Source organism: Trachurus japonicus, chromosome 8 (assembly GCF_045865225.1).
Source record: "Trachurus japonicus isolate A0001 chromosome 8, Traja_1.0".
NCBI lineage: Eukaryota > Metazoa > Chordata > Actinopteri > Carangiformes > Carangidae > Trachurus > Trachurus japonicus.
Window position 1 is genome coordinate 9,993,963 of NC_140914.1, and position 15,665 is coordinate 10,009,627.

General features: G+C 41.5%; 1 protein-coding gene across 1 annotated transcript; it reads left to right on the plus strand.

Moving 5' to 3' along the window:
- The first annotated feature begins 1,774 nt into the window (after positions 1-1,774).
- On the plus strand, positions 1,775-14,901 carry LOC146982616 (myosin-4-like). Its single transcript, XM_085783666.1, has 39 exons — positions 1,775-1,982; positions 2,476-2,619; positions 2,715-2,871; positions 3,204-3,231; positions 3,343-3,457; positions 3,560-3,652; positions 4,281-4,344; positions 4,426-4,524; positions 4,614-4,717; positions 4,803-4,941; positions 5,026-5,144; positions 6,089-6,238; positions 6,335-6,505; positions 6,590-6,899; positions 7,039-7,124; positions 7,621-7,708; positions 7,812-7,929; positions 8,033-8,156; positions 8,262-8,398; positions 8,510-8,765; positions 8,864-9,106; positions 9,349-9,525; positions 9,612-9,757; positions 9,846-9,936; positions 10,020-10,409; positions 10,492-10,618; positions 10,706-10,824; positions 10,899-11,095; positions 11,683-11,866; positions 11,962-12,127; positions 12,223-12,347; positions 12,435-12,743; positions 13,107-13,310; positions 13,409-13,534; positions 13,628-13,798; positions 14,081-14,185; positions 14,277-14,372; positions 14,461-14,595; positions 14,694-14,901. The coding sequence occupies exons 1-39, from the start codon at positions 1,779-1,781 to the stop codon at positions 14,715-14,717; spliced, it is 5,841 nt and encodes a 1,946-aa protein (XP_085639792.1). The 5' UTR covers positions 1,775-1,778; the 3' UTR covers positions 14,718-14,901.
- The last annotated feature ends 764 nt before the right edge of the window (positions 14,902-15,665 follow it).

Below are 15,665 nucleotides of genomic sequence, written 5' to 3' on the forward strand. Positions count from 1 at the left end.
CCTTGTGATGTTCACACTGCCGCAAGTTTAGCGCATATAGGACACTGTTGTGTGTTAACTTGTCAACTGACAAGACAAACCAGAAAATTTCTCTTCAAGGTGGCTGTCTATCACTGTCAAAGTGACAAAATATGGAATAGGCTATGTCTCAGAAAAATCACGTGGAGTTTGAATTGAAAAGCAGCAGAAATATGTCTGAGCCTACTTTTGATATCCATGTTAACAATGTCTGTTTTTGTTTTTCTACAAAAAAAGAGAGTTTGATGTTCTTTTTCCACATTTATTAGGCCTACATGTACGGTGTAGTAGCTACAGCATATGAAATGATATGCTTGAGATGACTTTGGGGATATAACACACATGTCAAATCAAACAATGACAAAAAAAAATCATTTAATTATCTTGAGAGATGTTGTGATTAAAATATGAATCATGATTAAATTGGGACAATTTTTGCGTTTTACTTTGGTTTTTAAAAAAAAAGGCCTATGTATAATGTGATTTTTCTTCTGTTGTCTGTATCAAACAAGCGTTTCTCTTACATTTGGAGAATATGATCTGTTTGCTGAGGCATTTTTGCAACACAACAATGCTTATTTATAACATATTGTGACACATTTTAACTATCAAAACATTGCAGCTCAAGCAATAGGGGCATAGCTTTGATTATTTACAGTATATGATGTGCACTGTCCTACCTGTAGGACGTCAAGCATCTTCTCAGATTCAGAGAGAACTTGGACAATGATGTAACTTGCATATGGTCATATATCAGTTTTATAATAATACAATGGCTCTTTACATGCAGAGATTGTATTTGACCTTGAGAGTCTGTGAATGAAATTCTTCATTTTTAGTCTTAATCAGAAGAGCTGCATAGTTACGATAAGTGCATTTTGCAATATAAAAACCAACAGATGATTTACAGCGATCTGACTTGTGCATTGACTGTGAAGTAGAAATAATTTCACTTTCTCACGACACAACACATTCTAAAAAAGTAATGTTGACATTGTCCTGACATTGGTCTTATAGGTTTTAACCAGTTAATCCAAGCAAGGAGCCTTAGAGGTGACTGAGCAGGTGGTTCTCAAGTCCAGGATGAAAACTGAGGTCGTGCGACATCATTAAGACACACTTACACCCCTAAACACATGCAATAACACTTTCTAAGTCTAAATCAGCATTACTGCACTTAATGCACCGATTAAACTGTCCATTGTGCATTAAACAGGAGCTGCAGTCCTGCTGTATAACAGTATAAACATTAAGTAGTTAATGACAGCTCTCAACAGCACACAAAAATAGTGCTTGAGGATCATCGCCTGCTGCTGCTGCTGACATGTTCCTATTACCACCAGAGGATACTGTGCCATATTTAAGTGCTGGGCAGAGATCGATAATGCGACTTGATTGACATTTGAATAGTGACATTGCCAAGTTTGGAGCATCCGGTTCACTTCAGCAGCACATTCGTCTTGATAAAAGGAGCCTCAGCCCCCCCGCTGGTCTTCACTTAGAGGCCTGCTATTCACCGATCGTTGGTCAGATCTGTGGTCTACAGGAATCTGTCTGAACAGAAGTCTTCAAAATTACTTGTGATTGACCTGCAGCACTGTCTTTTCATTCATTTGGACTGGGTTGTACAAACCTGGTAAGATGCACACAATAGATTTGACTGAATGTCATTAAAAAAAACAACAACATTTGAATATTTCAATCAAAATCTCCACAATGTGCCTAATTTTTTCCCCCTTTTTCTCTGTAAAGGTATCAACATGAGCAGTGATGCTGAGATGGCCCAGTTCGGGCCGGCAGCCATCTTTCTCCGCAAACCTGAGAAGGAGCGAGTCGAGGCCCAGAACCGGCCGTTCGATGCCAGGACAGCCTGCTTTGTGCCCAATGCCAAGGAGCTGTACATCAAAGGAGTCATACAGAAGAAGGAAGGAGGCCAAGTCACCGTGAAGACTGAGGCGGATGAGGTGAATATTTCTGTACTCAGCATCAGTGATAACAAACCATGCATACTAATTATTGATGTATTTACACTGAAAACTGCAAGAAATTATATTAGATTTAAAATCGTTTTTGAAGACCTACCTCTTCAGACATTTTGACTATTATCTTATATTAGTATATCATTCATTTGTATTTGACCTTATTTTAATAATGTTTTTATTGTCTGATCTATATTTGTTGATATATGTAGGTAATTTGCGTTATTGTCTTACTGTTATTTATATTGCTGGCAACACTTTGAGCAACTGAGGTTGTTTTAAATGTGCTATATGAATAAAATGTGAGTTGAGTTGAGTTTACTGCACATGAAGTGGCTGCCTAAAGAAATCTAACACATGACAGCATGCTTTATAAACTTGTATAATGTAAAGGGTGGGAACATGCAAAAAAGAAAAATACTCACGTGGGACTTCAAGTTGATACTTTACATTTTTCCATTTCTATTTTATTTTCCAGACTGTAACAGTCAAGGAGGAGGACTGCCATCCGATGAATCCCCCTAAGTACGACAAGATTGAGGACATGGCCATGATGACCCACCTCAACGAGCCCTCTGTGCTGTTTAACCTCAAAGATCGTTACGCAGCGTGGATGATTTATGTACGCACCGACAGAGGGGTTTTCAACGACTTTATCTGTCATGAGTGATTGTCTCGTTCTGCCTCCTCACATTCTGTACATCGTCCTCTCTGCAGACCTACTCCGGGCTCTTCTGTGTCACCGTTAACCCCTACAAGTGGCTGCCCGTGTACGACCCAAAGGTCGTGTCGGCCTACAGAGGCAAGAAGCGTATGGAGGCCCCGCCACATATTTTCTCCGTCTCTGATAATGCATATCAAAATATGCTTACAGGTAAGAAGCAACCACAAAAAACCAAAAACAAAGAAAAACTCAGAGGTGCACACAGCATTCATCACACAGACATATTTGTTATTACCTGTGTGTGGCTCCATAGTTAATTCAGTCATGTCACGTAATGATTTAAAGCAACCGCCTGACTGGATATTCAATATACCATTAGCTTGAAATTGCCACTTGAGGCCACAGTGGCTGCTGCTGTTATATAATCAGAATTTAAAGCCCCCAAACTTGAGTTAACTTAAATATTTTACGCTGTCTAACTTTAAATATCCATGAATACTGTATATGAGGAATAAAGGCTTGTTCATCTTCTTCACTGACAGATCGGGAGAACCAGTCTGTCCTGATTACGTAAGTCCAACATACAAAATAAAAATGTGTCACATATTTCAGTGAATAAAATGTATGAGTATGTTATTTCAGTTGCCCTCAGTCAGGTGGTCTGTGTTATTCTGTTGACAGTGGAGAATCTGGTGCAGGAAAGACTGTCAACACCAAGCGTGTCATCCAGTACTTTGCGACAATCGCAGTGTCTGGTGGAGGCGACAAGAAAGACCACTCATCTGGAAAAATACAGGTACAGTAGTGGAAAGATAAGAAGAAGAAAAACAACAGCCTTGTAATCCCTGAAAAAGATTAGGAAGACATAATTCTGATGAAGCTGGTTGTGTTGTTTTAGGGAACGCTGGAAGATCAAATCATTTCAGCGAATCCTTTGCTGGAGGCTTTTGGAAACGCCAAGACTGTGAGGAACGACAACTCCTCAAGATTTGTAAGTGCGATCTTTACAAGACGGAAATATTAAACTATTTAATGACCCATTGCAAAAAAGGAACCTTCCTTATACTATATTTTAAAGATGTATGTGTTAATGCTTAGTTTACAGTATTTTATATGAATGAATGAATGAATGAATGACTTTTATTATTGTGTCATGCATACTTTTGTATTCCCAGCCCACATGGTCTTCCACTAGTGCAGACACCAAGAAAACAAACTGGGACCAGAGCACATCATCAACACATCAAAGAAATAAGAAAGCAAACAGGGGTTTAAAACCATTATCCAAAAAAAGAAAAGGAAAACAATGCCATGGTTCAAGGGAAATCAGAAATTAATTAAAGAAATTTTCCTGTCTTCTTTTCCAGGCTTTACAAATAAATCTAGCAGTCTTAAACACACTGAAATTAAACAACCACTCCAGCTTCTGCTCATCAGAGCACCAAAATATTTCAAGGTTTTATCCACAGATTTCATGAAATAATACCTCTCTCAAATCATCATACTTTATACAATATAAAAGGAAATGAGACTCACTTCCTACTTCATCTAATTCACACATTTCACATATTCTGCTCTCTTGGGGAATATTTTTAAAACGACCATATTATATTTCACAGGGCAAATTCATCAGAATTCACTTTGGGACATCAGGGAAACTGTCTTCTGCTGATATTGAAACCTGTAAGTTGCTCCTTCATATTAATAGTCATTATATATTTCCTTCAAATTGTTAATCGTGAAGTTGTTGGTAATTTCTGTCAGACTTGCTGGAAAAGTCGAGAGTGACGTTCCAGTTGTCTGAGGAGAGGAGCTACCACATCTTCTATCAGATTCAGACTGGACACAAAGCAGAGCTTATAGGTATGATGAGGCCATTATATCTTGTATTATAAGATATTTTTGACTGTTTTCCAGTAATTTTATTTCTCTCTCTCTTTCCCTCTGTGCAGAATCGCTGCTCATATCAACAAACCCATACGACTTCCCCATGATAAGTCAGGGGCAGATCACTGTGGCCAGCATCGACGATAAAGAGGAGCTGGTGGCTACAGACGTGAGCTGCCTCTCATGAGTCACTGTTAATGACATTTACATGCTTTATATTGGATTATGCTAACACTGTTAATTGAATCGAGCAGACTGCCATTGATGTCCTGGGCTTCACCAATGAAGAGAAAGCCTCCATCTACAAGCTGACTGGTGCTGTGATGCATTATGGGAACCTGAAGTTCAAGCAGAAGCAGCGTGAAGAGCAGGCGGAGCCCGACGGCACCGAGGGTGAGAGACTGCTCCCTTCAGTCAATGTTTGTTTTCATTGACACACACATGCAAATAACATTAGTGTTCGTGTTTGTCTCTCAGTCGCAGACAAAGTCGCTTTCCTCATGGGCCTGAACTCTGCTGACTTGTTGAAAGCCCTCTGCTACCCAAGAGTGAAAGTGGGGAATGAGTATGTGACCAAGGGCCAGACGGTCCCTCAGGTAAACAAACAGCTCAACATTTTACCAGTTTTATAACACACAACCCAATAAAAGAATTAACCAACATGGTGGGAACAGCTTTCACCATTATACAAAGCAGAATACCCAAGAAATGTGGGAAAACATCCGCACAACTCCAAAAGATTAATTAATATAAAAAAGTCCGGTGTAAAGCGTAACACAAAAAATAATAGACTCCGGCCAGTTCACCTGTGTGTAACCAATGAGCACAAGGATGTACACGGTGGAAAATTCAAGAGGCACCATTTACATCTGTAGGTCTCATAGCTGACTCTCAAAATAGGACCTACAGTATACTATATACTTTACATCACAATAAGAATAGACTAGAAAAACTTGTATTGTCTGTTTATCACAGAAAAGCATTAAAAACACATATAAGTGACAAGACAAGACACAAGACAAGGGGGGTATGAATAAGCCCCAATAAACAAAATTGTATAAAAAAGCTCTTCGGGAAAAAAATTTTTATCATAGAAAAAAAAAACCCTCTTTGAGCCTCTTGGGCTGTTCCTTTGTAGCACATGAATCCAAGAGGTTTCTCTCTGTCTCCTCCCCTTCTGGGAGAGTGGACCACCTCATTGCCCTGAAACTGAAGGGAGCAGGTGTCGTGTGTCTGGCCCCTAAGTGGGATATACCCCCAACTCAACCATGTCCACTGTGGACAAATGTCCAAACTTATGTTATGCAGTTTACCTAGGAATCTACATTTGTGCAACATCTTTTGTTTGTTTTGTTTTGATACTTATTGTTTTTGGTTTGTAATCTTCTCACAATTTTGTTTTGTTTTAGGATAGTCATAAATAAGCGTTGCTTCCGCCTACGCCTTTTCACCCATATTGAACATGGAAAACTGATTTGTGTGTGTATATGTTTTATGTTTTGTTGAATGGACGAATAAAATTACTACTACTTTTGATCAGGTCACCAATTCAGTTAGTGCTCTGGCCAAGTCCGTCTATGAGAAGATGTTCCTGTGGATGGTCATACGAATCAATGAGATGCTGGACACGAAGCAGCCCAGACAGTTCTTCATTGGGGTTTTGGACATCGCTGGATTTGAAATATTTGATGTGAGTCCAGACTCTGTAGCTTCACTTAGGTTGATTGTGGGAGTTTTTTATGTGGATTTAGTTAGTTATTAAGTTAATGGTTATTTCTTGTCTCAGTACAACAGCATGGAGCAACTCTGCATTAATTTCACCAATGAGAAGCTGCAACAGTTTTTCAACCACCACATGTTTGTGCTGGAGCAAGAAGAATACAAGAAGGAGGGAATAGACTGGGAGTTCATTGACTTTGGTATGGACCTGGCCGCCTGCATCGAGCTCATTGAAAAGGTGGGACTACCGTACAGTGCTGCTTTAATATTTCACTTCACTTTAAACACAGTATCTTATCTGTACCTTTGATACTTTTAACAGCCAATGGGCATCTTCTCCATCCTTGAAGAGGAGTGTATGTTCCCCAAGGCTTCAGACACTTCCTTTAAGAACAAACTCTACGACCAGCATCTCGGAAAGAATAACGCTTTCCAAAAGCCAAAGGTTGTCAAAGGCAAACCTGAGGCTCACTTCACACTGGTGCACTACGCCGGCACCGTGGACTACAACATCACAGGCTGGCTGGAGAAGAACAAAGACCCGCTGAACGAGTCTGTGGTGCAGCTTTACCAGAAGTCGTCAACGAAACTCTTGTCTTTCTTATACGCCTCATTTTCTGGCACTGAAGCAGGTACAGCATTTAAAAAGTGTTTGAGGTGCTGGCATCAATGTCAATAATAGAAATCTCTATTATTGGAGCAGTGGGAGTGAGCTCCTGACAAATACTGGGCTTCTGCAGAGGATACCTAATATTTGTGTTTGCTTTGTAGAATCTGGTGGCGATGGGGGAAAAGCTGGAAAGAAAGCTGGAAAGAAGAAGGGTGGCTCCTTTCAGACTGTCTCTGCTGTTTTCAGGGTAAAGTTCATATGACTGTTGCTTTGCAGTGATCCTACAAGGTTTTGTATTCATAATATGTATCTCCAGTGAGTTTTACTTGTCAAATATTGATGGTTGGTTGTATTGTTGAGTTTTATTAATGTGCTGAAAATCAGGACATGAATCACCAGTGTCAACTTTTATTCCTCATGTTTGATAAACTGAAAATAAGATACAACAGCAAATGTTGGTAACACTTTATAATAAGTACACAGTACACTATTAAGCATTAGTTAAGCGTTAATAAATACTGAATTCTTCATTTATAACGCATGAATACTCATTAGTACTGTATGTAGTTTAAAAATACAGTTAGTGCTTATCAATGATAAGTAAAACATTTTTAACTGTGTTTATAAACTACATACTAATGAGTATTCATGTGTTATAAATGATGAATTCAGTATTTAATACTTAACTAATGCTTAATTAGTGTGTATTTATTATAAAATGTTACCCAAATGTTTACTTGTAGGAAAATCTGGGGAAACTGATGACGAACTTGAGGAGCACCCATCCTCACTTTGTGCGCTGCCTCATTCCAAATGAGGTTAAAACACCAGGTACGACGAGTTTATGTGCAAATACTGTACTGTATGTCTCCACATGTAAAAGCTGTTGTTTTTGCAATTAAAGATGAAAACATTACATTAACCATGTCTGCAGGAATTATGGACAATCACTTGGTCATCCACCAGCTGCGCTGTAACGGGGTGCTGGAGGGCATCAGGATTTGCAGGAAGGGGTTCCCCAGCAGGATCCTTTATGCTGACTTCAAGCAGAGGTTGGGATGAAACCACTATGTAATTCTAAAAAAAAAGATTGTGCTTTTGTCCACATCGTTCCAGATTGCGATGTTATTGAGGTTTTTATCTAAATGTGAACAGATACAGAATCCTGAATGCCAGTGCCATCCCTGAGGGGCAGTTCATCGATGGAAAGAAAGCCTCCGAGAAGCTTCTTGGTTCAATAGATGTTGATCACACACAGTACCGATTTGGATCCACAAAGGTACGTGTGTGTCCGAACGCCTCACAGTCCTAAAGGCTTTTGGTAACACTGATTATACTCTTAACCAAGGAACTGATTGATTTATCTTGATGGATGTTGCCGTAGGTCTTCTTCAAAGCTGGTTTACTCGGCACTCTGGAGGAGCTGCGAGATGAAAAACTTGCTTCTCTGGTGACGCAGACTCAAGCTCTGTGTCGAGGTTATCTGATGAGAAAGGAGTTCTCCAACCTAATTGCACAAAAGTAATACTTACACTAAAATGTTCTTTATATAAAAACCTTTGCGCATCTTTTTAACAAGTTCCCAATAAGACAAAAATGTTCCACTTTGACTGATATCTTTCTGTCTGACAGAGATTGCGTCTGGATTCTGCAATATAACCTGCGCTCATTCATGAGTGTGAAACACTGGCCGTGGATGAAGCTGTTCTTCAAAATCAAGCCACTTCTGAAGAGTGCAGAGACCGAGAAGGAGATGGCCACCATGAAAGAGGACTTTGTCAAATGTAAGGATGATCTGGTAAAGTCAGAGAGCAAGAGGAAGGAGCTTGAAGAGAAGATGGTTTCTCTGCTGCAGGAGAAAAACAACCTCTTGCTGCAAGTTCAATCTGTGAGTATTATAACAAATTAAAGCCGCCGGCATTGGTCAAATCAACGTCCACCTGATCATATGTTAGTGTTCTCTATGTGTTTTTTTCTTCTTCTTAGGACTCAGAAAATCTTTGTGATGCAGAGGAACGATGTGAAGGATTGATCAAGAGCAAAATCCAGCTTGAGGCCAAACTCAAAGAGGTGACCGAGAGGCTGGAGGACGAGGAGGAGATGAACGCTGAGCTGACGGCCAAGAAGAGGAAGCTGGAGGACGAATGCTCTGAGCTTAAAAAAGATATCGACGACCTGGAGATTACCCTGGCTAAAGTGGAGAAGGAGAAACATGCAACAGAAAACAAGGTTTGTCATTGTACTTGGCTTCTACCTCTGTGTTTGTACTGCTTTACAGTGTTGGTGTGGACAGAAAACAAGTTCTTGCTCATATTAAAATAATTTTCCTTTCTGACAGATTACTTCAGTGTTTTTGAGTCGAGCACTTTACCCTAAAACACACACACCTTTTATTTGGCCAAAGAGATGGATTGACTGACACTGATGCTAGCATGACTTGCATCTTTTAAGTTTCAGCTTTCATGTTGCAGGTAAAAAACCTGATGGAGGAGCTGGCTGGTCAGGATGAAAACATCGGTAAACTGACCAAGGAGAAGAAAGCTCTTCAAGAGGCTCATCAACAAGGACTGGATGATCTGCAGGCAGAGGAGGACAAAGTCAACTCTCTGACCAAAGCCAAGTCTAAGCTTGAACAGCAAGTGGATGATGTGAGTTTCCAGCAAAGACACCTTTTCATCATGATGCTATACTGAACATCTTCTGAACATTTTACTTTGTGCAACTTGTTTTCAAGCTTGAGGGTTCGTTGGAGCAAGAAAAGAAGATCCGTATGGACCTGGAAAGAGCCAAGAGGAAGATGGAGGGAGATCTGAAGCTCACACAGGAATCTCTCATGGATCTGGAAAATGACAAGCAGCAGTCTGAGGAGAGGATTAAGAAGTAAGATGGTTCATTGATGGGAAATATGAGGGAGGAAAATAAGTTTTGAGTTTAAATTGACATGGTTTCGTTTTTTATTTTCCCACAGAAAAGAATTTGAAAACAACCAGCTGCTCAGCAAAATTGCAGATGAGCAAGCGATCAATAATCAGCTGCAAAAGAAGATGAAGGAGCTCCATGTAATAAAGCTCAGGTTTAATTGATCAGGTTCATTTTAATTAATGTGCCCTTCTTTGTTCTAAGTTGCATTTTTTGTCTTAAGGCCCGTATCGAAGAGCTGGAGGAGGAGGTCGAGGCCGAGCGAGCCGTCCGGGCCAAGATCGAGAAGCAGAGGTCGGATCTGTCCCGGGAGCTGGAGGAGATCAGCGAGAGGCTGGACGAGGCCGGAGGAGCCACGGCCGCTCAGATCGAGATGAACAAGAAGCGCGAGGCCGAGTTCCTCAAACTGCGGCGCGACCTGGAGGAGTCCACGCTGCACCACGAGGCCACGGGCGCCGCACTGCGCAAGAAGCAGGCGGACAGCATGGCCGAGCTCGGGGAGCAGATCGACAACCTCCAGAGAGTCAAGCAGAAACTGGAGAAGGAGAAGAGCGAGCTGAAGATGGAGATTGATGATCTGTCCAGCAACATGGAAACAGTTGCAAAAGCTAAGGTGGGATGTCTGAACCTGAAGAACTGAGTTTATGCATTAACTGCTTGAATATCTACATTGTGTTAATCTTCTGTACTCGTAGGTGAACCTGGAGAAGATGTGTCGCTCACTTGAAGACCAGCTAATGGAGCTGAAGACCAAGAATGATGAACACATGCGGCAAATTTCTGATCTCTCCAATCAGAGAGCGCGTTTTCAAACTGAGAACGGTAGATCTGTCCCTCCACTTACTGTAGTCCAGCTCTTTACGTTAAAGACTCTTAGCTAAATTGTTATATCTTGTTTTGTTGGCATAGCTGAACTTTCGCGCCAAATGGAAGAGAGAGAGAGTCTCATTTCCCAACTGACAAGAGGAAAGCAGGGATTCACAACACAAATCGACGAGCTGAGGAGGCTGATTGAAGAAGAAATGAAGGTAATCGAAGCTCCCACTTGAATTACTTGAATTTTTCTCTCATGATCTTTCAATACCTTATCTCTTCCTCATAGGCTAAGAACGCTCTGGCTCACAGCTTACAGTCGGCTCGCCATGACTGCGATCTCCTTCGTGAGCAGTACGAGGAGGAGCAGGAAGCCAAAGCTGAGCTGCAGCGGAGTTTGTCAAAGGCGAACACCGAGGTGGCTCTGTGGAGGAACAAGTATGAGACCGACGCCATCCAACGCACCGAGGAGCTGGAGGAGGCAAAGTAATTGCACTTTTTGTTGTGACATCATAAAGTTGCAGAAATCCTAATGGCTCATGTTGAGGTTTCTGAACGCAGGCTGTGTGCTTATTAATATATAGAACCTCGAGCTGCTTTATAGTCAGACTCCACATGGACATTTACCTTTATAGAACATGGGACCTTTAAGGACTTTCCTCCTCTTTAAAGGAGACATGTTATGCCCCTTTTCCACAAATTAAAATAGTTCCCAGGTGTCTGTGACTGACATGTTTTGGTCAAAATCCCCCAAGGATCAAACATCACAGCTCATCTGCTCAAAACAGCCCTGTTCAGAACGGCTGGTTTCAGTGCCTGAAACCACTGCTTGCCCCGCCCCTTCTACTGGTACCAGAAAGGGATGGGGTTATGCAAATTTAGAAACAGCTTGTAAAACCACATGGATTTTAACCTATGAAGCCTGCAAATTTTCACATTTTGGAGGCGGGAAGGCAAGTCACACACCCAAATACATGTTATAGAGCCTTCAAAAAGTGATATTTCCATAATATGTCCCCTTTAATGTATCTGTGTTTGCCTGGTTTTCCCCACTACCTCTTCGTTGGTTTAAGGAAAAAGCTCGCCCAGCGCCTCCAAGAGGCTGAAGAACAGATCGAAGCAGTGAACTCAAAGTGCGCCTCCCTGGAGAAAACTAAACAGCGCCTCCAGAACGAAATGGAGGATCTCATGGTGGATGTGGAAAGGTCCAACAACATTGCTGCTACCCTCGACAAGAAGCAGAGAAACTTTGACAAGGTATTTCCTTTCACCGTTATGCTTAAAGCCACACGCAGATGTTTCTGTTGCATTATGATGTTTCTTTTTACTGGATAATGTTTCACTGAATTTAGATTCTGGCCGAGTGGAAGCAGAAGCATGATGAGGCTCAAGCCGAGCTCGAAGGCGCTCAGAAAGAGTCTCGGTCTCTGAGCACTGAGCTCTTCAAGCTGAAGAACTCATATGAAGAAGCTCTGGATCATCTGGAGACACTGAAAAGGGAAAATAAAAACCTGCAACGTGAGTGAAATCTAACTCAAAAAAGAGTTTGTTGACGGTATTTTACATTTTTTCAAAACCTCTATGATCCATGTGCCGTCTCCTTTGAAACACAGAGGAGATCTCAGACCTGACAGAGCAGCTTGGAGAGAGTGGGAAGTCGATTCATGAGCTGGAGAAATTCAAGAAGCATGTGGAGACGGAGAAATGTGACATGCAGACGGCGCTGGAAGAAGCTGAGGTGCTGATTACTGAAAACTAACAGAGATAATCAGTCAGTGTATAAAGGAGAGCTACGTCAACTTATACAAACTAAACTGTTTTTAAGGCCTCGCTGGAACAAGAGGAGTCAAAGATCCTGCGTGTGCAAATGGATCTCAACCAGATCAAGGCTGAAGTCGACAGAAAAGTGGCGGAGAAAGACGAAGAGATCGACCAGATGAAGAGGAACCACCAGAGGGTGATGGAGTCCATGCAGGCCACTCTGGACGCCGAGGTCCGGAGCAGGAACGACGCCCTGAGGGTGAAGAAGAAGATGGAAGGAGACCTGAACGAGATGGAGATCCAGCTGAGCCACGCTAACAGGCAGGCGACCGAGGCCCAGAAACAGCTGAGGAACATTCAGGGGCAACTCAAGGTACGACCACGTCATTGTTCACCTCCCAATCTACTAACAAAGAAAACATAGACTTCGAGAGATGAAATGCGTTGAAAAACCTAAAAATAGATCCAATTTAGCAGTAGATTTAGATGTTTTGTGCATCAAAATGTGTCCAAAAGAAAAGATCAGGTGGTCTCCATGGTTGTTAGGAGTCACCCCGTGGAGATGGAGAAGTTTCTGGGATACTAATAATGGACCAGACTGTTGGTCAAGTATAAATTTTGATTTGGTGGTTGTAGTGAATGCGTGAAAGTGTGAAAGTGAGGACAAACCACCATTATCCACCTTAGGAACATGAAACAGTGTCTGCTTAACTGAAACACAATGCGTTTTCTTCAGGATGCCCAGATCCACCTGGATGACTCCCTCAGAGGGCAGGATGATATGAAGGAGCAGGTCGCCATGATGGAGCGCAGAACGGCTTTGATGCAGGCCGAGATCGAAGAGCTCCGAGCGGTCGCTGAGCAGACGGAGAGAGGCCGCAAGATGGCCGAACAGGAGCTGGTCGATGCCAGCGAACGTGCAGGACTTCTTCATTCTCAGGTAAGTTGTTTAGCTTTAACTAACACATTAAACAAACCACTGAGATTTGGATTTGTTGTACACTGTATTTAACACCTGCTTCATTTTATCTTTGGCAGAACACCAGTCTTCTGAACACCAAGAAGAAACTTGATGTAGATGTAACTCAGCTCCACGGTGAGATAGAAGAAGCCGTTCAGGAGGCCAGGAACGCTGAGGAGAAGGCCAAGAAAGCCATCACTGATGTAAGGAGCTCTGAAGGGGTTCTTGTTTTGCTTACTGTAACACATAAACTAAAAAAATATATATCATCTGCACTATGGTTGTGTCATGTCCAGGCTGCCATGATGGCTGAAGAGCTGAGGAAGGAGCAGGACACCAGCGCTCACCTGGAGAGGATGAAGAAGAACCTGGAGGTGACGGTGAAGGACCTGCAGCACCGACTGGACGAGGCCGAGAACTTAGCCATGAAGGGAGGGAAGAAACAGCTGCAGAAGCTGGAGGCTCGAGTACGTACAGTTTCTCTACTAATCAGAAAACAGTTAAAATTGAAAGCTGCAAGCGGCGTTGCATGGGCCATCGCCATCTTGCCTTGGTGCCAAAGGCAGGTTGTCCAAAAGAAAGACTCCTAAGCATCACAATTTAGCATCACAAAGGTCTTAAGACTGGACCGACCAATCTGATTAATTCTCCAGGAGTTTCTTAAAGTCCAATGCCCAATGCACCCAAACTACACTAACTAAATTCACCAAATTCATAGAAACCAGACTGAACTCTGCTCTTGGCTGCAGGTCCGTGAGCTGGAAAATGAGCTGGACGCCGAACAAAAACGTTCCACTGAGGCCATCAAAGGAGTCCGCAAATATGAGAGGAAGGTCAAAGAGCTGACCTATCAGGTAAATCAAAGTTTTTTTTTATGTTTTTAATCAATAAAACCTCCTGAAGAGTCTTGAAAGACAGAATTCTTTGGTTCTTTGCTTCGTTCAGTCTGAGGAAGACAAGAAAAACAACGTTCGACTCCAGGATCTGGTGGACAAGCTCCAGAATAAAATGAAGGCCTACAAACGACAAGCTGAGGAAGCTGTGAGTGAATCGCTATCAATCAGTAAAATATAATCTGATTGTGTTTTAGTTTCAAATCACCAATACATTGAACGTGATTGACTTCCAGGAGGAGCAGTCCAACATGCACATGGCCAGATTCAGGAAGGCCCAGCACGAGCTGGAGGAGGCCGAGGAGAGAGCTGACGTAGCCGAGTCCCAGGCCAATAAGATGCGAGCAAAGAGCCGTGAGATCGGGACAAAGGTACCGAGCTTGAATTTTTTATATAAACAGCAAATACTGGTCTTAAGCTGATATAAAATCATAATAACACTGTTTTCATGTGTGTCTTTGTTTTCCAGGTACAAGAGGGACAGGGAGAGTAACCTGTAGTCTTCACCTGCAGTTTGAAGACCAGTGGATGAACAGTAAATGTGCCTGACAGTCATGTCTGAGAGGAAATTATATATGGCATTGTTGACATATTGATGTCACAGGGTGTTAAGTCATATTAATACATTTCAATAAATTTCAAATTAGGCATTCATTCAGCAAATAAGTGGACACTGTAACCTATACATTTAGTGTTTAATAAAAAATAAATCCTTTAGAAATGTAGATGACATCTGAAAACTGTTTCCGACAAATTCTAGAAAGCCATGAATTACCCAACCTGATGTGTAGCTACAGAATTCATGCCTTAAAATAATAAAGACATTAAATTCCTGTGAAACACCTGTGATATCAACGATAACATACCTAAGAATAAAAATAACAACTGTCTGTTGTTCAAGACATCTGGACTGATTTTGAGTCTTTCTCCCCTTCTGTATTTAACGAGGGTTGGCAAGTTTGTGGGTTCATTGTGTCACTGTTGGTGAGTAGTGTTTGTTGTAGCAATTAATAATCAAATTGTTGTGTGTTTTCTTGCGCTTATCATGGTATCTGGGAAATATCTGCATTACACTGCCATGTGCTACAACAGCAAGAATACTACTAATCATACTTGGTGATACATCTCAACAATAAAATATATCACACCTCAGGCTTTTATTTAATATTTTATTGCGATTAAAGCAACATACATCCACTACCACAAAATAATATAATGCAATCAATGCATACATTCTAGGTGTTTGTCATCATTGTGCACTATTTTGTATTCAAAGACACTCTGTGTAGAATTTGACATTTTCCTGCTTTGGCGCCCTCCACTGGTACAAAGTAACACTGTGGTGCAGACATGATTCACCTGGATAGCTTTACCTCTGAATAATTCAAAAGACGCCATGATACAAAATAAATTATACACATAGTGGCTTTTAATGACATAA